Source organism: Pelobates fuscus, chromosome 11 (genome assembly GCF_036172605.1).
Source record: "Pelobates fuscus isolate aPelFus1 chromosome 11, aPelFus1.pri, whole genome shotgun sequence".
Classification (NCBI taxonomy): Eukaryota; Metazoa; Chordata; class Amphibia; order Anura; family Pelobatidae; genus Pelobates; species Pelobates fuscus.
In genome coordinates, this window is record NC_086327.1 from 122,344,014 (window position 1) to 122,371,169 (window position 27,156).

Below are 27,156 nucleotides of genomic sequence, written 5' to 3' on the forward strand. Positions count from 1 at the left end.
TAAACTACAATAAATGTGTTTAGAAATCAGCCTGGGGAAATAAGATTGCTCTTATTGTAAACTACATTTTAGTTGTATAAATTGCTTTAATTAAGTCACCTCAAAATTCCCAGAAAAGCCCCGCCCATGGCCACATAGACTGTTTGTCTATTTGACATGTTTGGAGGTATGTACATGGTTAATGTTTGCTATATATACATTTCTAATCCCAGGCTACACAGCAGCAATTGATATTGTATAATATGCAACATTCAGGTTCCGCGCCGCAGAGAGTCCTGCTGTCAGTGTGTTTGCTGCACACTATCTCACACATTCTACTCTGCACAGTACAGAACCAGGAAAACACTGATCTCTTGTGCACTGTCTACCCTAGACCTGCATAGTTCTGCACATTAGTTCCACCCTGCTCCACACATTTTATCGGGCTGCCTTGGCTGTGCGGGTCATGCATGCAATGTGTTAATGTATGGCATGGATAAGACACAAAGGCTCTACGTCAGTCAGCGCATGCGAGAGGGGTAATTACTGTCAGCCTGGTAATGAGAGAGGAGGGGGTCGGATTGTGGACCCTCCCGCCACCACATTTCTATTACCGGTTTCACTTCCTTCAACCGCTTGTTTCCTCAACAGCATCCCATCAACTGTAATAACTGCAAGACGGGGAAGTTGGTGTTGGAAGAGAGAGAGAAGGGGGTGTAACGCTCTCAGTTCTCAGATTGAAGCCTTTATATGTAACCGCAGGAGATACACTGTTGTAATGATACATTTCTAAGAGTTATGCATTAATAATGGCTATTGCACTTTTCATCATGCAGCTTGATTCCACTATAGCGGCAATGGCTAACTTGGGCACTACAGATTGGACAACTCCTATGATGCTTAGCCACCCTGAAGGGGCCTCTCTTTTACCCATTAACATTCTCAACTTGCCCTAAGCACTCCGATATTCTCCATTAGAGCGCGGCTAATGTCCAGTAGAGCTCTGCTCTGAATATGACAGCAGGTGGTCGCCTCCCAGATGTCCACGGTGATTTAAAAATATTACAGTCTTAGTTTGATGGGTTTTTTTCTTTTTAATCTGTGCGATTGGGACCTGGTTTTTATATGAAAAGGCAGCATTAGAATCGTGCTGGCCCTGTTATATTTCAAAGAAGATTATCCGCTTTAAGGTCATGTGCTGGCCCCCAACCCCCACAGTCCATATCTCGCCCCCCTCCCTTGAAGCTATTATTAAAAAAAATAAAAAATAAAAAAAATTCTATCCCCTTCTATTGCTTGAACAATCCTCTGTTATAATCTGGGGATTTATGTTCATATCTGGACCTATTTCAATTTAAAATGCAGAGTTATGCAGAGCCTATGGAGCCAAAAATTCCTTATCGTTCAAGCGTGTGCCTCTTTAGGCTGGCAATGTCATCGAATGTCTTCTGCACCCCCTGTGCTGGTGCACTTACCTGTATATAACATTATTTGCCTAGGAGGTTATTTACTAAATTTTGAGTTCTACCTGAATTAAAAATAAATTAAATATCTCCAAATCCGAATTTTAAATTAATTTTAAATTCACCTTAAATTGAACAATTCAGTAAATAACAGGATTCTGTTTATTCGATCGCATTTTTGCAGAATACCTTGACCTGTATTAATAAAACAACTTGTTGCTACACACATTTATCGTCCTTCTCTTCCTAATGACCTTTATCCTCACCTCCCACTTTGATCTCCCTAGTTCCCAGTGACCCTGTCCATCTGACATCCAGCTGGTAGACTGGTGCCCTTCGTGTAATTATCCTGTCCTATCTCCCCCTCGTCCTACAGCCGAAAACTATTTTTAATCCCCTAGTTTCTTGCACTTAAATGACATGGATTTTAACAATTAAATAAACCACTTAACCTCTGAAAATATGCCACCAAAATTTACAGTTTATTTATTAGACAAACATTCAACGTGAAAGTATATTTTTAAAGTTCCTGGAAATGTTCTTCACTAGCTCCAGCCTCCAAGCTGTCTTCTTTACAGGAAGTTTCTTTAAAATACCCTGTGTAGAAGAGTTCCCCAAATGGCAGATGGTCAGACACTCCCATGATGCTTTGCCATTCTAGAGGCTTAAAATTGTAGCTATCATTATTATTGGCACTCATAGCGATTTCACAATTGTAGAACGAGGTTATTTGACAACAAGTAACGGACAGGGAAAAAAAAAACAAATGTCAGACAAAAGGTGAATAATACTCTGTTCAAAATAGCTTAAAGGGACGATATAGGGACCCAGTCCACTTCCTCTCATTGAAGTAATCTGAGTGCAGTGTCCCTGTTCCCCTTAGTCCTGCAATGTAAATAATTGCAGTTATTGAGAAACTGCAATAATTACTTTGCAGGACTGAAAACTGCCTCTAGTTGCTGTCAATCAGACACCCACTAGAGGCACTTCTTACCTGCTAGGTGACTTTTGGTCGCCTAACTGACGCTGGACGTTCTCATGTTCTCCATGAGGACATCCAGCTTTCGTAAAATACCCATAGGAAAGCAGTGCAGCAATGCTTTCCTATGGGGAGTCCCTAATGCGCTCAGGGCACTCGTGGCGCATGCTTAGTTATGCCTCCCCCTTTTATTTCTTTCTTTATTCTTAATCTCAATAAATTTACCTGTAATCTTAGCTGTAATCCAGAGTTGAGACAGATTCCTCACTGCAGCGTAATCCAACCTTACTGAAGTCTTATAGGGAAGCATTGCAGTGGATGCACACCTAGTGTCCACAATCGGCGTACTTTGCATCCTGACTTCGGTTTTGTAAAATGGATACATTGACTCAAAACACACCTCTAGTGGCTGTCAATCTTACAACTACTAGATCATCTTCATTTCTCAGATGCTTCCATTTTCGAAGGGCATCATGTTTGTCGGAACCATCAACAACTCTCTGATGCCGAAAGTAACTAGTACTTCTCACAGAGTATTGGATTACATGTTTCTCAGTGAGAAGCACTGAACTGGTAGATTGCAGCAATCGCTGCACATGTCCCATGCGTCCGCTGCCTCTCTATGAGAAGCATCTGATTGGACAAAATTCATAAGGATTCATGATTTTGACCAGGATGGATTTGTTGTGAAGATGAGACTGTGTTGGCACTAGATTATGGGTACATTTAACTGCTCTCTGCAAGAGGTATAATCTAAACTAAAAAAGGAATATGTTTATCTTTAATGATATTCCTTTAAGATGAAGTGGTTTTGGTCATTATAGTGTTTATGTAACGAGCTTTTGACAGGTGACACTGTTATTGTCCATCAAATTGTTTTCATTCTGCCAGCGTGATCCCCTATTGGACAGCTGCCCATCACTGAAGAAATAAGACTGCATTAGAAGATTGGGTAATCTAATAGACCGGTCACATGAAATATTTTTTCCTAAGCAAGACTCTGGAATCCTTCCGAGTGTTCTGAAATCTAAATCCTCCCTCTTTCCTGTTCTTTTACTGTTCATGATCTAAGATTTGCCCACCTGGACAAGCACTGGCACTGTAGTGCCCTCAAAGCAAAGTTCAGTCAAATCTATATACCTAGCGGAGCACATGGTAACCACATGACTTATTCATCCTGGGACACGTAATAAAACCAAAACATATTTTAGGGCATCTCTGGATAAAGTGAATGCTTCTGAATTTTGTCTACATTTCTCTGATTGCAGGTATAAAATAAACATTGTTTATTAAAGTGTCGCTAATACGTATTTAATGTGAAATAAAACTTCTAATGACTCACAACTAAATTGTCATGTTGAACCAATATGTTGTTTAGAATAAGTAGTTAATTGTGAGCATGAGTCTCCTAAGTGCTTGAAATCAAGGGATTACAAATTATTTACAGCAGGGGGGTGTTGGGACAAGGTAATTCATCAAGGGCACAGTCTGCAAGCAGAGAGCGTCAGACAGACAGAGTCAGGGATGAAAGGAGCAGGTCAGGATACTACTATTACGTTATTAGGCATAACCCAAGGAAAACAGAAGGCACGCTTATAGCCTTTCAGACAATTTAATTGATTATAAATCGGATGCATGCTGCAGTGATTTGAAAGTTACCTTATGTTTTACATTTTCTTAGAGCAGCGTACGAATATCCATTAAGCTCAAATAAGGCTTTTAGAACAAGTGTTCAGGAACTCTTCTTAAAATTTAATCTAGGGAATTGCATTTCTTGAAATATCAGGAGACAAAATATTTAACCTGGACCGTTCCAGGCACTAGGAGTCTTTAGAAATAGGGTGATCTATGATGGACTACGTAACTCTCAGATGCTACACTTGGTGCACTCGATATATTGTAGAGCTATGTAATATTAGGTGGGATCAACATTCATACTTCCAAAGCCAGTTCCCCATAATCCATCTAAAAGTCACAAATACATAGAGATGGCATGGTTTGGGAACCGTGCTTTACCGTCCTCTGTTATTTCTCCAGTGGGCCTCTTCCCCTGAACAACAGTGGAAATCTGCAAAAAGCACAGTGTGGACACATTATGAAACACACATGTGCTCAATCAAGAATGTTTGATGCACCTTTGGTGTTAAAGAAGCACTATAGGGTCAGGAACACAATGATGTATTACTGAGTGGCTGTGTGGCTGAGTGACAGGCAACAGAGGGTTGTAGTCAATGGAGTATATTCGAAGCTTGGGCTTGTCACCAGTGGGGTACCTCAGGGATCTGTACTTGGACCCATTCTCTTTAATATTTTTATTAGTGATATTGCAGAAGGTCTTGATGGTAAGGTGTGTCTTTTTGCGGATGATACTAAGATATGTAACAGGGTTGATGTTCCAGGAGGGATAAGCCAAATGGCAAATGATTTAGGTAAACTATAAAAATGGTCAGAGTTGTGGCAACTGACATTTAATGTGGATAAGTGCAAGATAATGCATCTTGGACGTAAAAACCCAAGGGCAGAGTACAGAATATTTGATAGAGTCCTAACCTCAACATCTGAGGAAAGGGATTTAGGGGTGATTATTTCTGAGGACTTAAAGGTAGGCAGACAATGTAATAGAGCAGCAGGAAATGCTAGCAGAATGCTTGGTTGTATAGGGAGAGGTATTAGCAGTAGAAAGAGGGAAGTGCTCATGCCATTGTACAGAACACTGGTGAGACCTCACTTGGAGTATTGTACGCAGTACTGGAGACCCTATCTTCAGAAGGATATTGATACCTTAGAGAGAGTTCAAAGAAGGGCTACTAAACTGGTTCATGGATTGCAGGATAAAACTTACCAGGAAAGGTTAAAGGATCTTAACATGTATAGCTTGGAGGAAAGACGAGACAGGGGGGATATGATAGAAACATTTAAATACATAAAGGGAATCAACACAGTAAAGGAGGAGACTATATTTAAAAGAAGAAAAACTACCACAACCAGAGGACGTAGTCTTAAATTAGAGGGACAAAGGTTTAAAAATAATATCAGGAAGTATTACTTTACTGAGAGGGTAGTGGATGCATGGAATAGCCTTCCAGCTGAAGTGGTAGAGGTTAACACAGTAAAGGAGTTTAAGCATGCGTGGGATAGGCATAAGGCTATCCTAACTATAAGATAATGCCAGGGACTAATGAAAGTATTTAGAAAACTGGGCAGACTAGATGGGCCGAATGGTTCTTATCTGCCGTCACATTCTATGTTTCTATGATCCTTTAGTGTTAAAACCACCATCTAGCCCCCCCCCCCCCCCCCGCTCCCATCTTGCCTCACTAAATATAGTAAAAACGTACTTGTATTCAAGTCAGCAGCTCCTGGCTCTGCCCCTGTCTGCTTTAGACCTGCCCCTGCCTGCGGACATCATCAGAAGTGGTGGTCTGAGCCAATCACAATGCTTCCCCATAGGATTGGCTGAGACTGTCAAGGAGGCAGATCGGGGCAGAGCCAGCACAAGTCAAACACAGCCCTGAACAATCAGCAACTCCTCATAGAGATGCATTGAAAGTTCAGTGTGCGCATGCAGAGGGTGGAGACACTGAATGGCAGTGCTGCACATTAGGAAGGCCTGCATAAGGAAGGATCTCTAACAGCCATCTAAGGAGTGGCCAGTGGAGGTATCACTAGGCTGTAATGTAAACACAGAATTTTCTCTGAAAGGACAGTGTTTACAGCAAAATGCCTGCAGGGAATGATTCTACTCACCAGCACAAAAGCAATAACCTGTAGTTGTTTTGGTGACTATAGTGTCCCTTTAAGAATCACCACCACCTTGTACCAAGGATAGAAATTATTACTCTACCATGCATGGTGCAACACTAGTTGATGTTCCTCTGACCATGCATCATTTTTCCAATCTTCAGGTAACCAGTTCTGGTGATTACATGCTCACAATAGCCTTATCTTTCTGTACCTTGATGTCACATCCACTTACCTCTCCTACCCACACCGGCAGCAGGTCACACACAGGTCTCCGGTCTCCATCCTTTTTTCAGATGGCGTGCAGCATATCCTTTTTTCTTGCTGGTCATGTAATATAAAATACTGAGAACCCTGTTTGCATTCATCTGGCTTTGCTGAATTTCAGCCAAACATAAGTATTGATACATTTCGGTGAAACGAATCAGCCAAATTTACACTACAAATGTATGGGACCACCTGAGCAAAATTGTACTTTCATGATTCTAGTTACTCCTAAGAACATTAAGATATTTCTTTGAGTTCCTCGTTATATTCTTATCTGAGTTGACAATTCAGAATCCTCATCATTTTCTATCTTTGGCTTCTTATGTGTTTTTGGCAATTTTCTGTTACCTATCGAGACCCTAAATAAATGTTCACCTTTGGTCATTCTGTGTCACCTCTGTGGAGTTATTCCATAACTCCTGCCACTTAAGGTCTGATACCTTTTTATCACCCTTACTTTGTACTTGGCTGTGTTTTCCGTATCACACCCCCAACACTTTCTGAAATTAGTGGCACTTGGCGTGGACAATTGCTGTAGACTAATTGTTTTAAGGTTATTTACATTCGATGTACAAAGAAGCTTTTCTGTGCACGCCTCTGCTTGACGATATGTTTGTGGTCTGTCTGGCTGCTTGAACAAATATCTCATTAAAAATATATTTTTACCAACAGAACTGTCACTTACTACATGATTGTGTTTATCCTGGTTTCTCACCTTTCTCTGTTAACTGTAGTGTGAGATAATCCCGGGAGGTCGTATGTGTTAACATGCTGCAACCTCCGTCTCTGGTTATTACACCATGGTCAGACTCATGAACATCATGCGTCTTGCCCTTTAGGGTGTTTGCTTGAACAACAGTTAAACTTCTTGATCATGTCTGCATGATTTATACATTGACAAGCAGCCAGCATTTAATGAGTCCATAATAATATACACATGCATGTGCACAGTATATGTGGATGAAGTTATACCCCAGTGTTGGGTAATTGTCATCATCAAAAATTCCCAATTGGCTATTTGATTTGAGTATATTCTTGCTCAAATGCCAGTGTGTTAGTCCGTTAGCTATGATCATGTCTCTGGGGACTTTGCATTATTTGTCTGTTTTCACATTGAGGCCGGAGGGCGAAGAAGGAACCTCCATACCTTTTAACTTCTAGTTTAGCTCCATCTTCACTTCCTGGCAGATGAAGGCAGGAAAAGCTTATTTATTCAAATGTGTGAAATGGGAGTGAGTGATGGCTGATGGGAAACTGCAAGATGCGACAAGCGGAAAGTGTTTAAATCTCATCTTTTTCCACATTTAATAATAATCATGGTGATAAGACAATCTTTTTTTTTTTTTTGTCTTGTGACATGTTTGGCTAGGGTGGAATTTCAGTGAATGGTTAACACAATCTAAATGGGGTATTTCTTAAATATTATCTGGATTATCTTCGGTAAAAACTCAAAAATATCTGTGTCTTGCTGTGCCTTTTTAAATTATCTTTAAATCCTAGCCAGCAAAATGTAAATGGTTAAATCCTTGCTTTCTATGGTTGCTGCAGAAGAAGTCTCAGAAAACCTTATCCCTTAATTAGACCATTAGATGATCCATGTTTATAAAGGAATTCAATTTGGTACATTCCATCTTTCTATTTTACTGCATAGAATTGCCCTCGGGGTAGTAATTAACCCTGCGCATTCCAAACCAGGTTACACTTCGTTTCCACTTCCCAAGCTCAGTGTGCATAGAAATCATTCTGTATGCAAATAACCTCAATTAATGCAGATCACGTATAATGATATGCAAACAATACGCTTGAATATTCAGAGCGTTCTCAGAGTGCTCTGTAAGTCTCTGCTTCGATTGTAAGCTCCTCGTCCCACAGATTGCAGGTTGGCAAACAGTAATGCCGGATATTGGAACTACCTTTCTATATATTTGATTATTTTTTTATTGGACTAAGATGCCCAAAATAAAAATCCAGATTGTGTATAAATACATGTAACAAAGTATTTTACAAACCTTGAAATGTACCTGTCATGATATGCTCAAACTAAAGAATCTAAAATGCCATCTGCATAGTGTGCTATTGATTTGTGCTGTTAATTGCTAGTGTATGGATTAAAAAAGAAAATCTATAAATAATGTCCCTTTGCTTAATTGTCAAAAGCTTTCTGAATTCTGTTGGCATAGCCTGTGTGCCAATGATTGATAGCTACGTTACAGGAGAACCTCCCTGCAGGTGGTTCTCCTGCTCTCCTTCACAGAAGCTATGGCGCATGTATTGCTGCTGCTCTGACTATATGATGCATGTCACAAGCCAATGAGCTGGCCATAATGGCAGCAAGCTAGTGCCAGAGGGGAGAAGCACAGTGAATTGAGAGGTGGTTATCAAGCACAGTCAATAAAGTATGAGGGAATGAGGGTGTTGATCTTACACTATTACACCACCCACGAATCCTGGATCATGACAGCTATAATGGTGCTGGAGTGGCCAAGTGTTTTAATTAAGAACTCATAAAGTAATTAAATAATGTATTATATTGTTACCATAAATTACATATTAACTATTTAAAGTGACGTTGGCACTTATATGGAACCGACCATGATAGGGTCCCTTTAAGACTGGCAAAGCTTGGGATCTATTGGCTGTCCCTGTATCTGATGAATCGCTGTCAGTATTAGTTAGTGGCCCACCAGATAATGAACAGATTTGTGTGCATGGACCTTCCCACTGAATCCGAGATCCATAGCTGTTATTGCAAACTCGCTCATCTGGGTAATGAATTTTTAAAATATACACTCTATACAAATTTTTGCCAAAGTTTTAGGCTTTGCAGACGTTTGATAAAAGAAGTTCTATTCTCTCAGGACAAGGAGCATGCTTTTTTTGCCTTCTGTTTCAGAGAACAGAATGATAAGTACTCGTTACTAATAACTAACCCTTGTTATCTCTGCTTCACTCGCCAGCTGCTCTACGACAAACATCCTTCTCAAACAGGGCGTAGGTTGAAATGTACCATTTCTGTAAACTTTTCCTTAGACTGAGTGAACGGAGATATCCAGGATGAAGAAGTAATAAAACTATCAGCTGTATTATTAACCCCGTCACTGTCCTAGAGTGATATGTTGTAATCTGACAGTAAATGAAACCCAATCCATCAGATAAAACCAATGTGTTTCTGTTTATTATATCCCTGCAGAGACCTGAATGGACCCCCAGTGCACCCTAAAAATAAAACAAATTACTTTTTATCCAAATCCTCCCTCTGCGCTGCAGCAACCTCTTCCTTCGGTTGCGCTATCCTAGAGGCGTGTCTTATCTACTGCTCCTCATAGAGGTGATGCGCCTAATATTCTGCCATAGAGAATCATTGAATACATTGATTCTCTATGGTGGACCGTGACGGCACTGCGCATGCACGCGTGATGCCAAGATATGAGATACGGGAAGTAAGACACCCGACTCTCATACCCAGACGGCATGAAGGCACACAGCCACGGTTTGAAGACAAATGGTCTATTATTTAGGTCTACTTTTTGTGAGTTTGGGTTTGATTCTTATGTTATTGAAGAAGAAAATAATGACTCACTATCTATCACACCTATTTATCTCTAAAGCAAAAAAAAGGTATTTTAAAGTAGTAATTTTAGTTCTAAACGGCAATTTTCCCTTGGTGCACACTCTAACAAAATGTGCTATTCATGCCTATGGGCAGAATATAAATATATATTTAACCCCTGAAGGACACATGATGGAAATATTTTGTCATGATTCCCTTTTATTCCAGAAGTTGTGTCCTTAAGGGGTCAAACATGCAGCAAATCATTGACATAAAACTTAAAGGACCACTATAGGCACCAAGACCACTTCATCTCGCTGAAGTGGTCTGGGTGCTGTTCACTCTCCTTTTAATCCTGCAATAGGAAATGTTGCCATTTTGTAAAAATGGTAATGTTTTCATTGCAGGTTTAAACACACCTCTAGTGGCTATCTTCCTGTCAGCCACAAGGCGTGTTCCTTCTGCAATAACAGATTCAAACTCTTCTCTTCAATCTTGGGTTCTCATAGAGAGCATTTTATAGCATAAATGTGGTGTTTTGTCGCCCATGCACTTCTCATGCTTAATGGATTAGACTAGAAGCCATAAGACATCAGCATGCTTGCTGACAAACACAGAGGTGGATCAGATGGCTGTAGTAAAAAAAATATTGGCTTAACATTTTTTTAAGGAAAAGTGGGATCACGATGGTTATGGTAATAGTGAAAACAAAAGAGGAATTGGGGGCACACCCGGAACATGCATTTTGCAGGAAAAGTACTGCCGTATTGAACAACATTTATACATAGATTAAGGAACACAGAAAAATACAGTTTTACATTTTATAAGGCTACGTAAAATTGCCTATCAGAGCAAATAAATCTGGGGATCCAGTTCCACCATATGACTATATCGTGTTACACCCACCACTATTTCACAGTACCCCAATATTGGTGGGTCCTACAGAGGTTAAGGTAATAACAGGTAACGTATAGTCCCCCCAAAATTTTATATTCGGGACTGTGGGTTCCCGTTAAGCTCATTCGTTAAGTAGGGCCTTGAACACATTCTCTTCCTGTATGCCCAAGTTGTCATGTTGCAGATACTTGTTTTTTATTCCACCTGTTGTCCAGTGCTGAAATATGTTGTTGCTTTGTAAATAATTAGATATCAATATATATTATTTTATATATTGTAATAATATGCAGTGATGTCACGTTTTGAGTTTAGGATTCAGTTCCATAGAATGCACATTTTATAGCTGGTGTTTTTTCAGAGCAGAGTATAGAAGATCTCGTGTGACTTCTGTAACTACATGGAATTCACAAATGGTAGAATCCTGCGCAGGGAATGGGGACAATTTTCTTTCCTCCTTTTTTTATGTCTGATAGCTGATTTCAAATTGTAGTTAGGCAAAGCTCTTGTAAGAGTTGTAATTATACTGTTTTTTTTTTGTTTGTTTGTTTTTTGAGATCCTTCGCGATACTTCTTTGAAAATGGTGAGATGCCTGGAGAAATTTTCATGTGCTTAGAGAGCGATTCACTAAATCTGAGTTCCAAACCTAATTTTTGGTATTTGAGATGCCTACATACATCATCTATATATCTCATATTGGAGAAATTGGTGATCTTCATAAACATGACTTTTAAATATCATAACTCATCTATTTATACAACTTGTTTACATATAGGTGTGCGAGTATAGAATGTTTCTTTATGTCAATCTGTGAAACTTTGTTAGCATGCGTATTTTCATGATGGTGTGCCTCAGCATACTTATGTGACTATGCTGTGAATATGTAAGATGTGTAGCAATCCTATCCTGATGTATAAAACTACACAGACTTTTACAATGTGCATTGTTACCTATCCTCTTTAAAGGGAATCTGTCACTTGTAATTTTTTATATTTTGTTTACCTGCCCTCTATATTTAATACGTATGTCTGTATTTGTGAGGTCTTAAAAATAAAACAAAGAAGTCCAATATTATGTATTTAGCTGTATTCAAAAATGGAATACTTCCAGCTTTGATACTTGTCAATTATTGTTAAAATATGACTTGGTGTTCTAAAAGCTGCCCCAGCAGACTATTACATGAAAGCAGTGCTGTTTCTCGGGAAATGTCACTGTTTACAATTTGCAATTCCAATGATTGGAGTGGCTGTTATTTAGGTCCTCAGACTAAAAATGATTCAGTAATAGAATCTGTTTTACTTTTGGCATCAGCTTGCACAGTATGGCGACGTTGGATGCTTGGTGTGCTAGAAGGTTACAGTGATAGCTGTGCATGTCCTGTGTGTCTGCATTGGACAAAAGTCACCAAGCTTGGCAGATCATGGTGGAATTGTGTGTCCACTGGATTATAGGTCAATTTAAAATTTAAGCACATGTGTATGTGTGTGTGTGCGCACTATAACAGATGAGCAATAGTGTCTTGTAATTCCTTTTTTTATTGGGCTAACAACATTTTGGAATAACAAGCTTTTGTGAGATCCTCCTTTAACTAAATCTAAGCAAATCTAAATGCTTTAGACTTGATTTAAAAAGGGTCTTCCAAAAGCTTGTCATTCCAAAATTCTGATAGTCTAATAAAACCATATTACAAGATTTTCATCTTTATTTTACATCTGCATCACTGGGACTAATACAGCTACAATCTACACTGTAATGCCAGGTGTGTGTGTATGTGTATATATATATATACATATATACACCTCCACAGTGCCACACACTCAGGACTTGTATCTGTGCAATCTTCGGCCAAACAAATCTGCTAGAGGAGAAGGACACCTCTTTCTGCAAATGTATACTTATTCACTAAGTTCAAATATCTAGGGTTTGGTCCTCATTAGGAATCTTTGCCTAAAAGGACCATGTTGAGGACCGAAACGTTGTCGTTATAGGTTACTAAATAAGTATATCTCTGCATAACTCCGAATGCTCTTGTCCAGTGGTTTGTTTGTGTATGTTTATGTCTGTGTGTGTGTATATGTATAATCGCAATACATGACAAACAGTTTACAAAAGTTCTGAGTGATTTTCAATAGAGCCGAAAGGAAATGTATTCCTCCCGCACTATCTATGTTTCAATTGTACATCTGTCTGACTTTAAGTTTTATTGTTTTGCTGTTTGACTTTTCATTCTCTAATCTCCGTTACTATTATTATTATTTTCAAATCAATATTTTCTGTCTGTCTCTGCAGCTTGCTCTGAGGATGCCGGTACCAGTTTATACTTTGTGAATACATCATTGCTGCAGATCACATTTTCAAGCACCGTGGGGGTGTTCATCCCCTGTCCTGCTGCCGGATCCCCCAGCGCTACCCTTCGATGGTACCTAGGGACTGGAGATGACATTTATGACGTGCCACATATTAGGCACGTCCACGCCAATGGCACCCTCCAGCTGTACCCCTTCTCCCCGTCCGCTTTCAATAGCTTTATACATGACAATGAGTATTTCTGTACAGCCGAGAACTCCGCTGGGAAAATTCGGAGTCCGAACATCCGCGTCAAAGCAGGTAAGGGGAGGTGCGGGATCTGTTGATGTAAGATATTGACAGAGTAGTAATCTATATATATCAAGTCTAGAAGGCCAACGTCGCTTACTTCGTATGTAGGTAATGCCATCGAGATAGTGCCCAGTTCCATTGTAGTGCCAATGGTACAAGGACATTTTTTGACTTTCTTTTCTGAGCCACCCATTTTATTCAATACCCATTGTGCTTTGTACATTGAAGCTTAATGTTTAAGTATTTCAATAAAGTTATATGACTTAAACATTTTAAGCTGCACCTGGTTTCAACAAGTGTACTCAAACATGCATGGCTAACATGCGTCGTAGATTAACGTTTTATTATCTGGTGTCAGTGATTGGATTTTATGTGATTTATTTTCTAATACTATCTGTTTAATTAAAAAATAAAATCTCATCAGTATTTAAATTGCAGATCTTTGCTACTTATGCCTTCAATATTTTTAAATGTTTTTTTTTTTGTTTTTTTAAACGATTACAAAAGAATTCTAGTATGTGGGAACTAAAATGATTTGAGGAGACACACTACAAACTGCGATATTTGGATGTTTTCCTGTAAACAGAGAGGTTGAATAGCTTGCTAACAGCCTTGAAGAATTTTGACTGAAAAAACGAATCTATTTTGCAAGGCAGTAGAAAACACACTCGAACGTAGGGCAGTGGTTCCCAACCCAGTTTTCATGGAACCCCAACCAGTCCTGGATTTAGGGATTACCAAGTTATGCCTAATGTGTTTTGTTTTTTGTTTTTTTAATAAAAACACCTTAGACACAACTGGGTTATCCCTAAATCCAGGACTGGTTGGGGAACCACAGATGTAGGGTATTGTATTCAGAATAGGAATGCAGACATTTTCCTATAAAACAGATATTTTAATAGAAGACACACTATCATGCTTTGAAAAGGTAGTCCAGGAACCATAACCATGAACTGCAACTCTGGTTGTGGTGCCGCTAGTCAAACAAGTTTTGAACAGTTTGACACTTACCTTGCTCCCATAGGCACCTATGGGCTGGTCTTTTCTTCTGATATTGCAATTAGAAATCCCTGCCATACTTAGAGAGAGATATTTGTTGATTGAGTGAATCAGCTAATGCCATCACCTAATGAATTCCATCCAACGAAGCACCTCAATGTCTGACGGCTGGAGTTTTATGATTGCTGGAGACAGCTTGCCGTGACTTGTAGAAATTAGTAAGTTATCGGTAATATTGGTAAATTACAAGAACGATACCGATTATCAGAAATATGTTGAATATTGGCTCTAATAATCGGCAGAACACATAATCGGTCTATGCTTGATATGTATTGCTGAATGGGTATTTTAATTTCGAATATATCAAAAGAGAAGGATGTGCTTGAGGTGCCGGGGGACCCAGGTAAGTGTCAAACCGTTCAAGAAAGGTTTGACTACTTCCAGTGGGACAGCGCCAGGGACTCCTCCAAGCACCATAACCACCACATCATCCTGTAATGATTGTGGGGCCTAAAGAGTGGCTTAAAAATAAATTTGGACCAAACTGTAAAAAAGAAATCCTTCCATTTAAAAAAAAACACAAACACATTCGCTATCAAATGGACAAACATGGATATATCCATTAAATGGTTTATGTAAAACACAAACTGTTTTACGTTGAATAACTTTTTAATACTGTATATATTTAGAGACCGCTCATTGAAGCTATGAGCTGAAATAAAAAAACTGGAGAAAATGGTCTGTAAGATGATTTAATCAGCAATGCATTTGTGAATATAGAGTGGTTTTAAAAATAGATAACTTCATATTTATCATTCACTTGGGTGACGGATATCTTTCTTCTGAAGATATTGGAAAGCTATTTGCCTTGCGGCACGACTTTAAGTATATGAATTGTCTTTATTTCTATTTCGTTATGAATTCAGTTTAAAGGAACACGCCAGGCTGCATACACCCAGACCAACCTTGCATAGTTCATTGACCAAGCAGTTTCATATTCCTGACTCATTGTCAGTGCTGCAATGATTTTCTGTTATTGGCGATTATGACGCAGAGTCTGTGGATGCCTTTATGAACAGTTTGAGAAAATAAAATGGCCTCTCCCCAGCACCTGTCCATAGCCTGCCTCCTCAACCACAATTTTAACAATTTACACCTCCACATTCCCATTATGCCAATTCTGTCCAACCTGACAAACTCTTTTCAATGAGCCGCAGTGGTTATGGTGTGTAGTGTCCCTTTAATTTAGGCACGACTAGCCGTCTTGCTTTAAACTTATTCCTCACCTAACAGAAGGCTCATTCTATCATAAATCCACTTTGGGAGTCTCCTGGGATGTCTTGGTCTATTTACAATACTCATTCTGTACTGAGTGTCCGGTTGGTTAAGCAGAGCTGAGTATATATTGAGGAGAATTCCAGTTGCTGACAACGTCAGGGCTGATCATTGTAGATTATCTAGATTATTGTTGCCTTGACAATAAGGCAGACTCACTTGTCATGTAAATTGTGTATATGTGTTATTTACAAAGCATATTCTTATTTGTAATCCCGATTGTGTATATAGGTATATTTCTGGTGATTATTAATTCTCTGTGCAATTTTGAACTTAAATATTTACTATAATAGTCTAGTTTTCTGGGCAAAATATTTAAATATTGGTTAAGTGAGTAGAACTCACCAATATTTAAAGAAAATGAATATAATACTTTGAGTTTGGGTTTATTCTGAATTTAAATGGGGTAAATGTGTATTCTACAGAATATCTGAATCCCGAACCAAACTTCACCCGAATTCTAAATCCATGGAATAGTGAAATAACCGAGCTGGTTTGGTTGATTTGGGATTTAGAATTCCGTTTGCTTACTTATCACCAACTCTAAATCACTAATTTACCTTTTAAGAGTTGTTTTATTGTTATTATCAACACACTTTCCCCCTTCATTTTAAGAATTCCCTAAATTGCTTTGAATCAAACTGAATTTTTATTTTCAACCAAATTCTCCAGATCTCAAAGATTTAAAAATGTGGTCGCATCAATCTGAACCTTACATTTTTGTTGTTTAAGTCTAAAAAATATAATTCCAGGTGCAATCCCTAGTAATTTTAGTAATTGAATGAACCAACAAGTAATCTGAAACCAGCCAACTACATCCTTAGTGGTCCAGCAAACTCCCATTGGACAATAATTAGCAAATTTCGAAATCATTAACCATTGATGGTGCACAAGGACAGGTGGTGTCTGGACTTGGACAAAATAAATTAAAACCATTAAAATAGCCACAGTGCAGCATTTGATGTAATTTAAAAGCCATTTAGATGTAGCTCCTAAATATGATACTTTTGAGAATTATAAATTGATATCAGTGTGTGGAAAAAAGTCCCTTCCTTTTTCTTATATTTTAAAAAGATCTATAATCAGATGCCCGTTGTCCCTGAAGTAATGTTTACTTCAAAACTTTTTTGAATGTGATAATAAATATTAACAAGTGGAAATAAAACAAGTATCCCTCTGACGCAGTTCACTTGCATGAAACGGTTCAGACATGTTTAAACAAACCTTCTAAAACACTTGGGGAAAAGGCTAAAGGGATCATGTTTCATTTTAGATATTGTAAATTTACTTACACATAATCAGTCTGGGGTTGACGTAGAGATTTGGTGTTTTGTGTGGGATTTTACTCCACAATGGGAAAAAAAAGCAGACAGTAAGAATAACTTCTAATGATTCAATTACACCTGCTGGTTAAAGAGTTTCCAATAACCATGAAATATTACTCCTAATAAAATCCCTGTAGAGAGGAGTTCTGTGTGAGAGGGATATTTTTTTAAACCCCTACATACCTATTATTATTATTATTATTATTATTATGTTATTATTTATATAGCGGCAACAAATTCCGCAGCGCTTTACAGTGGGTGGACGAACAGACATGTAGTTGTAACCAGACAAGTTGGACACACAGGAACAGAGGGGTTGAGGGCCCTGCTCAATGAGCTTACATGCTAGAGGGAATGGGGTAAAATGACACAAAAGGTAAGGATAGTATTAGACTAGTGACAGTTGCAGAAGAGGAATCAGTTGGGAGCTATTAACAGTTTAATTGATATGATTTTATGAAGAAGTGGGTTTTTAATGATTTTTTGAAGGAGTGGAGACTGGGTGAGCATCTAATGGAGGAGGGAAGTGAGTTCCACAGGAACGGTGCAGCCCTCGAGAAGTCTTGAAGGCGAGCATCAGAGGTGGGAGTACGGGCAGAAGACAGACGTAAGTCTTCAGCAGAACGTAAGGGCCAAGACGGGACATACTTTTGTATTAGGGAGGATAGATAGGTGGATATTAACCCTAAATAGGGAACACGTGGGGGTGGCAGCATTGTAACATCGCTATCAGGATTATCAACTAAGGTTACTCTGTAAAAACAAGGTGTCTGCTTTTCAAAGCCCCAGTTTAATCATTATTTGTAGTAAGCATTTCAAAATAATTCCATCTTTGACCATCCTCGGAATGTTTATTTAGGATGCCCTGCAATATATTTGTGTCCACAAATCAACTGAAGTCTTTATGAAATCAGAATATGTGAAATGCCCTCCCTTTAAATGAGCAGTAGTATTTGTTGGTAATATTTTGTCAGCCAATTTTAGGACCATGGACAGTTCCACCCAATCCTGATTTAAAGGGTCAGTCTAAGCATTGTATCAACTTTACATAATGACAAGATTGACTGACTGTGCAGAGAGTACCCTGCAGCCGCTCTGCTCTGAGAGTGGATTACAGTTTAGGTTCTTTGTAAAACTTGTTACAGCTACAATAATAGTCAGCCCCCATCGAGCTCTCAGCCAGGTAGCCATTCTGGGCAGCTTGAGTTCATTTTGTCCAAGTTTAGCAAGAGCTGTTCCATACACAACTTAGAGTAAACGTTCTCTCCTCCCTGAATCATACACAGGTCTGTTGATCACTGCACATAATGAATAGCTGTACAGAATTTTTTGGGATAGGAACAGACCCCCATAGATTACTGTGAGACGCTCCTGATAGTGAGGAAGGGCTCTATTTGTGCAGTAGTTGCCGGAACCTTTTTAAATGCAAATATTTATTTTCTTATTTATTTTTTTACTGCATTATCTATATAATTAATTAAAGGAACCGTATAAGCATTGGGATAGTGCGCAGATAACTTCTTTTTGTTTTGTTTATATATCGGGGCTGATAAATATTATAGCAATTGCTGCCGCCCAACTGTAGTGAGAGTTTGAGCTCAAGGCTTGTTTCTAAATGTATTCTTTACAGACATTCTGTCTCTTCTGGTCTAGCAATGCTTACAATGAAAAACAGGAACCAAGGAACTTGTTTATAATTATTGTTCCTGTGTCCACACTGGTGGTGCTGAAGTATCTAACACAACTGCTTCTTTGTAAAAAAAAAAAGATTCAGTTTATTACATGAATCGCAATTATGATTTATGTTTTTTTTTTTTATATTTTGTTCAAAAATGTTGACCTTTTTTCGTGTCTTTATTTTTTTAATGGAAAGGACAAAGGTGTGAACGCAACATGAAGTCATTAACAACCCTCACAGACACATTTAGGGTACATGGAGGATTAGTAACTACAGGGAGTGCAGAATTATTAGGCAAGTTGTATTTTTGAGGATTAATTTTATTATTGAACAACAACCATGTTCTCAATGAACCCAAAAAAACTCATTAATACCAAAGCTGAATATTTTTGGAAGTAGTTTTTAGTTTGTTTTTAGTTATAGCTATTTTAGGGGGATATCTGTGTGTGCAGGTGACTATTACTGTGCATAATTATTAGGCAACTTAACAAAAAACAAATATATACCCATTTCAATTATTTATTTTTACCAGTGAAACCAATATAACATCTCAACATTCACAAATATACATTTCTGACATTCAAAAACATAACAAAAACAAATCAGTGACCAATATAGCCACCTTTCTTTGCAAGGACACTCAAAAGCCTGCCATCCATGGATTCTGTCAGTGTTTTGATCTGTTCACCATCAACATTGCGTGCAGCAGCAACCACAGCCTCCCAGACACTGTTCAGAGAGGTGTACTGTTTTCCCTCCTTGTAAATCTCACATTTGATGATGGACCACAGGTTCTCAATGGGGTTCAGATCAGGTGAACAAGGAGGCCATGTCATTAGATTTTCTTCTTTTATACCCTTTCTTGCCAGCCATGCTGTGGAGTACTTGGACGCGTGTGATGGAGCATTGTCCTGCATGAAAATCATGTTTTTCTTGAAGGATTCAGAAGCTTTGCAATTTTAAGAGTGCTGCATCCCTCTGCAAGATATCTCACTATTTTTGACTTTTCTGAGCCTGTCAAGTCCTTCTTTTGACCCATTTTGCCAAAGGAAAGGAAGTTGCCTAATAATTATGCACACCTGATATAGGGTGTTGATGTCATTAGACCACACCCCTTCTCATTACAGAGATGCACATCACCTAATATGCTTAATTGGTAGTAGGCTTTCGAGCCTATACAGCTTGGAGTAAGACAACATGCATAAAGAGGATGATGTGGTCAAAATACTCATTTGCCTAATAATTCTGCACTCCCTGTATAATAAGAAAAATATCCATTTTACTCATTTAAAAGACACAACGGAAGTAAATTATGTACAGCGATCCCATTAAAAATAATTGGAGTGCCTGGATTGGCTGAGAATTTGCAATTGGGAAAATTAGAGGTGACTTTTATTTTTCATTTGCAATTAAAATTGATATCACGTCTTACTAATACCTCATACATATTTGTTTAGAAAACCTATTAAATTCAATGTAAGAAGCAGGTTAAACTATATAAACTATCTTAAGAAAATGGACACATATGTTTGTACAAACACAGATACTCAATCTTACAAACATAGGTACAGGTTGGTAAAAAATAGAGGTATAGGGGAGATTAGCAAAATAAAATCAGATGCTTTTTGAGGCAATTTCTAAATAAGTCGTGTAGCACTATATAGCATCTGTTTGCTTTGAAAAAAAATCTCGTGCAGAATTGTACAGTTGTACAGAACACTGGTGAGACCTCACTTGGAGTATTGTACGCAGTACTGGAGACCGTATCTTCAGAAGGATATTGATACCTTAGAGAGAGTTCAGAGAAGGGCTACTAAACTGGTTCATGGATTGCAGGATAAAACTTACCAGGAAAGGTTAAAGAAAAGGTTCTTAACATGTATAGCTTGGAGGAAAGACGAGACAGGGGGGATATGATAGAAACATTTAAATACATAAAGGGAATCAACACAGTAAAGGAGGAGACTATATTTAAAAGAAGAAAAACTACCGCAACAAGAGGACATCGTTTTAAATTAGAGGGGCAAAGGTTTAAAAATAATATCAGGAAGTATTACTTTACTGAGAGGGTAGTGGATGCATGGAATAGCCTTCCAGCTGAAGTGGTAGAGGTTAACACAGTAAAGGAGTTTAAGCATGCGTGGGATAGGCATAAGGCTATCCTAGCTATAAGATAAGGCCAGAGACTAATGAAAGTATTTACAAAATTGGGCAGACTAGATGGGCCGAATGGTTCTTATCTGCCGTCACATTCTATGTTTCTATGTTTCTAATTATTCAGTAAAGTGAGAATTCAAAGTGAATTTCAAATTTGAGCCCAAATTAGCTGAACTGGAAGCATAGCTGAATTAGTGATATATATATTTTGCTTTGGCTATTTATTTTGACCTTAAATTTAAAATTGACTTTGAATTCTCGCTTGAGTGAATAACCGTGACGATGGTTTTATTTTTTTTCCCGGTCCAAACCGCTTAAAAATCGTATGTTTCCAAGTTCACTGACACCAGACTGAGAAATCTTATTGTAGAAGGTATTGTTCGGCAGCTTGGGTGACCGGAAAGTGGAACAAAAACTGTGTAGTATTTGAACATTTAGGTGGTTATAGACTGGTCAGCGAGTTGACCATCCATGATAAAGAAGAAAAATGTTAAACTATTTAAACTCTAACTTCCTGAAAAGACTAGCCCTTAGGACTAATTTCTAGAAGTAAACGTCGCTCCATGAATCCTGTAGTCCTCATTCTGGGTGGGCTTCCCCTTCATGCACAGTACGGTTAATGATTTAGCTTATTAATTCTTGAGATACTATAATATGTATTGGGAGCCTTCAGTGTACATAATTTGGGTCCACTGCTGAGCAGTGAGTTTCTGTGATCTATAGATATAGTTTAACTAAATTGCAAATTGGGGTGAACCGAAAAGTAAATATAAAACTCTCTATGTGGGAAATACAAATAAAATTGGATATCAGATAGCAGTGTCCGTTGCGAATGTACCAGCTCGTATATGTACCTGTGCTGTGAAAGCGATTTGTTTCTTTGTCCCAAACCCTTTCTAACTTGTATCTGTTTCTCAGTTTTCAGGGAGCCGTACACGGTACGGGTGGAGGATCAGAGTGCCATGCGTGGCAGCGCGGCGGTCTTTAAGTGCCTCACTCCCCCTGCTGTGCAGGAATATGTCAGTGTGGTGTCCTGGGAGAAAGACACTGTATCGCTTACATCAGGTATGGCTTTTTGTGTCTCAATACACCTTGACCCTACATTTACCAACAATTCAGTTCCTTTTCCATCCCAGGTTTCCCTGTTATTAATAATGCTCTGGTGATGTGTGTGGTTTGTGCCTTCTGTGATTGGGCTCAGAGCTGCCCGGTGGACAGATCCAGAGGCCAAATTCAGGAGGGGAACGGCTGAATTTTGTGTCAGATTTTATCTTTAGAAAATGGGCACAAACATTTCCACAAGAACAGACACAGAATATTACAAACACGAATACTGTAACAGAACACCTACAACTTCACCTACACATACACCGATTCATAAATATGAGCAAACGCAAATATCCAACAGACAAACAAACCAAAACCGATATATACAGCTACACAGCGATAGATACAAAGAGTTGTGTATACAACATTGCTACAGGCATCTGAAGGAGGTGGTATTTCGTTCAGCCCCTTATGCTGGAAAAATAGAAATGTTCTTGATTTCTTAGGGGGGAGCATTTGGCCTAATAGTCCCCTCCTGGGTCCACTAGTGGAGTTTTCCTGGAAGCATATCAACTGATGGCTGCCTTGCAGTATGTAGAATTAATGTGCTACCATCTTGATTAATGATGTCTTACCTACTGTTATTTTTTTTTATTTTTTATAATTTTAATTTGAAAAAAATAAATGTTACAGGTTGATAAAGATAACATATAGGGAGAGATTTATCAAGACAAAATCAGATGCTATTCTAGGGCAAAGTGCTAAAAAAGGAGCAATCACCCTTTCAACATGCACCTGTTTTGCCTTGAGAAGTCGCCCATATAGTGATTTTTTTTTTTCTCCCACCCAAACAGCTTAAAAACTTGTTTCCTTTTAGAATCACCCTAGTATGTGGGATGGGAATGTGGCATAAAAAAATACGTGTGTAGAATGTGAACATTTCGTGGTTTCTTACTAGCCAGTGAGTTGACAAACCACAATATAGAAGAAAGAACATTCAGTACTGCTGTTTTTAAATATATATATATATATTTTTTCCCCCTGATAACTATTTCTAAAGAGTTATTGGTGTTTGATGACTTGCTGTGCTTATCTCCTTGAACTCCGGTTCCTGACACTTTTTTTTTTTTTGTGCCTTTTGCCAGTTCGTTATTTTACCTTACTGTAAAGAAACATGTTGCATTTTCAAAAATGTAAACCTCCGAAAGTGACACTTGTGTAATTCAGATAATTAGTTTGGAATTGACAGTCCTGTCCTTGCCTGTTAAGAGCCTAGTGAAAATTTACAATAAGTCAGATCTATGTTGTAGTGTTTGACATTCCAGGGGTTTGATTGAAAGGACTGATCCGAATGTGTCTTTATATGTGTTTGTTTTGTTTGCTGTCCTTAGGGGGTACAATATACCTTTGAGATGCCTCCTCATGTTCTACACCTTGCCATGCTACTCTGTATTTGAACTAGATTTGTTGCAGTGTGTTCTCCTTTTGATTTCGTTCTGCTTTTTGTTAATTGTTCTGTGAATTGTCCCTAACTGACCTTGCAAGGTTTTTTTATTTTAATTTATTTATTGCTTTTGCGGCCAACGTTTCTTTAGCACGTTGTGGTAATACCCCTAAATGTAACAATGATTATTTCCATAGTCCTACCCAATAAATAAAGAACTTGCATAACAAGATACCATCAGTTCAGGTGTTTGGAGACAAGGACCGTATTTTAGTTGATGAAGGGGTGAGTGGACTTGATTTAAATTCATCCAGGGTGAGATGAAATCATTGCATTGGGACATAGTATCAATGTGTGCCGCACTCTCAAATTGTGATAAACGTGAAGTTTTCCAAGCATGAAATATATTTAATGCATGTAAATATTCCATTTGCATTGAACATAAAACATTTATAATGGTTTATTATTTTTTTTATATATATACTTTCTGTGCCCAATGTAGAGACCAATTGAAGACTCAGAATTGTATCTTTTTTTTTTTTTTCCTTAATGGAATTTCGCTGGGATAACAGCTGATTCCAGGGCCTCCTGTGCAGGTGCTTTAAGGGAAACTGGCCTTTCTTAAATTTTAAATACTAATGTTACATATTCTTTACACTTAACAACTATATGTTTGCGAGACCTGAAAAATGTTATTAAAATTAGACATCGACACCCGTTATATTCACCTCTTTCTTGGAACGGAGTGCTGCCATCTTGGCTCTCTGTCAGCCATTGGTATAAGACATTCAGAGGAGGAAACAAAATGTAATGTGTGATCTGACTGTGGCTTGTCTGAACTAGATTGTGATGTTTTTTTGCTAAATCTTTATTTTACATTTAACAGTAAATAAAACATCGGCATAAAAAAAAAAAAAGTTAGCATATAATATAAGGGATATTTCATGTTTTATCCACTGGTGACATTTCCAGTGACAATTTTCCTTTTAATGTCCAGTGGGATTGAGTTGTATTTAGCCTTACACACTTCCTGTCTCTACCCCCAACAGATTGAATGCTGAGTTCGACTTTGCACTCAATAAAACTAGTGTGTTTAGTGATAAGCTCGTTCTGCTACGTCCTGTGTGTCTGTTGAGCATTGACTGGCATCTGTGATGTTTCATTGAAGAGTGTTCCATCATCGATCCCATTCAGATGTTGCTTGACTTTGTACGCTGGAGCTTTTCTCCTGTGTCTCTGTTCATGCAATCTGCTTACACCAGACTTAAGAGATGACGGCAATTCCGGTGAGAACGGCTATACCGGACACATTTGCAGGTGGCAATCACTAGTAGTGGAGGTACATCGGTTCAGAATACAATACCATTTTATGACTTAACTGTCAACATGGCATTTAAGGGAAGAGAGAATGCAGCCTCGTATTGACCTCTAAGATTTGCTTCTGAATAAACAAAAGACATGAGGTTAAATATCACTTTATTGGACATGCCTTTGAATACCATAAAACTATATTTATAGTTTTAGGCTACAAGGAAATAACAAATTTTGCAAGATAACTGTATTTTTTCACTTTGTGATAAATGACACTCTCAATTCATGATGCCATTTCTGGAAATCTAGCTACAACCACCCCATAATGATGAAGGTATTGGTAATCACCTGGAGGGCGTGTGAACCTTGGGTTCTATAGAAATAAGCAATACCAAAATGGGACTGGTGATTTGTTACTCAGCTGTTTAGATCCAGAATGTCCGCAGATTCTGAGATTCAGTTTTTATGGATGTGATTATTCTTGCAACATACATTCAGGATTATTTAAAATTTTATAAAAGTATGCTCATAATGGATCCAGTATGGTTGTCGTTGTTTTAAGATATACTTCTTGGGATCCATACATAGTCTTTCGGCTTGGTTGCAAAGGCTATTTTGCACTTCACACCAGAACGTTAACTCTGCAGTAATACGACAGATGGACATGCCCATGCATCGAGGCTCACAGACCTGGCAAGCTTTGGAGAACACGTATAAACCTCTAGCAATCCTCAGGACACCGCAAAACCAATATCATTGTCTAAACACATGGAAATAGATTTTAACATTTTATTTTCCAGTAAAAAAATATATATTAAAATAATATTAAGAGTGTGTGTTTATGTATTTAACGTGATTAATAACGAGAAACTGTCCCATCAGATTAGACTAATTGTAATAGCTAACCCAAAATGAACTATTGCTTTATATTGTCTGTTTTATTTTGGGGTGGGTTCGAGATGGTTATCATCATTATTATTTACATTTTCATCAAATACAAGGTGGTTAAGTCAGAGCTGAAGGTAAGAAACAAATTATAAATGGTACCCAGTGCTTGGCCTCTGACATCACTTGCATGATGAAATGTGTCTAGACGTGTGTCTTGGGAGGATGGAATCACTGACTACCTGAACGTATAACAGAGAAAAGTGTGTTAACACTTACCTCTGCTGCTCACCTCATTTAAACCTAGGGTGGAGTATTTACTAGGGTGGAGTAACTGTTCCCTTGAAGACTAGATGTACAAAATGTAGCGTTCTGTCTTTTAGAATACAAGTTATGCACCAACCTCTCTCTTTGCATTTGTTTATCTGGCCCCTGTTCCACTCACTCTGTCTCAAAGTATCTCTTTCTCTCTCTCACCCTCTCTCTGTTTCGTTCTCTGTCTGTCTCTCTGACTGTCTCTCTCTTTGCCTAGTCTTAGTTAATCATAGAGATCTCTTAGAAACCCAGATGGGATGCAACCCCTTTTCAATATACAGGTGCGCAGCTAATTATAATGCTATTAGAGACTAATACTATTACTGGTAATGCTAACGATGAGGCTATAATTAGTGCACAACCTGCGCAGGTGCAAAGAGATCGCATGACCCCTCGTCAGGATCTCCCAAATGGGAGGAGGGAGAGATGGCAGATACATATGTAGTCTACTCCACTTTAGTTAAATACTGCACACTAACGATGTAACTTAATGATTAACTTATTCAATGTTGCAGTGAGATGCATATGATTTTGTATAATGTTACGCGTTTTCTATTATAGCACAATGCCTGTCTCATGTGTTGTAGTATATTATGGTATCAGACTACTTGTTATTGCATAACTATATATATTATTCAAGTGTTCTGTGTTTTTTCTCATTTTAGTTGTTATCGTATAATTGAATCGTTAACCTGTTCTGTATTGTATATTGTTTGTCTGCTATCTAACTTTTATTGCTCTTGTTTTGTTGTACTACAGAGTATGTTATTTGTTTGCTGTTTCTTGGACGTCTGTGCCTAATTTTAGTGTTCTACACGTTTATTGAAGCTTCTTTGGCTAATATCTGTTGGCTATCGTCATATTCATTGTATTGTTTTTGTCTGTTTGTCTTGCTTTCTGCCTTGTGTTTGTGTTCTGCTATTTATTCTAGCTTTAGTTGTTATTGTCGAAGCTCATATTGTACTGATAGTATTTTATTAACCTTATAGTTGTTGTATTGTTTGTGGTGTTATATAGTTGCGTTCATGTTCACGATATTACTGTGTTTGTGTTGTTTTATTGTACTATAAGACATTTTGCTATTCTGCGTTTTATTTTATTGCTTTGTCTTTTAAGAGTGGTTTGAATTTTACCATCTATTTGCATGCTACTAATAAGGCAGTGCATTTTTTTCTGTATTTATTCTGT

The 27,156-nt window shown here is 38.2% G+C and overlaps 1 protein-coding gene across 2 annotated transcripts in view; it reads left to right on the forward strand.

The window, feature by feature from the left end:
* Positions 1-27,156, forward strand: part of DSCAML1 (DS cell adhesion molecule like 1) — a 195,380-nt gene that overhangs the window by 18,850 nt on the left and 149,374 nt on the right. For both annotated transcript variants that reach the window (XM_063436831.1, XM_063436832.1), the window contains exons 2-3: positions 13,164-13,481; positions 21,885-22,031. In XM_063436831.1, the coding sequence (XP_063292901.1) occupies positions 13,164-13,481; positions 21,885-22,031 (465 nt within the window). The remainder of the gene's footprint in view (positions 1-13,163; positions 13,482-21,884; positions 22,032-27,156) is intronic.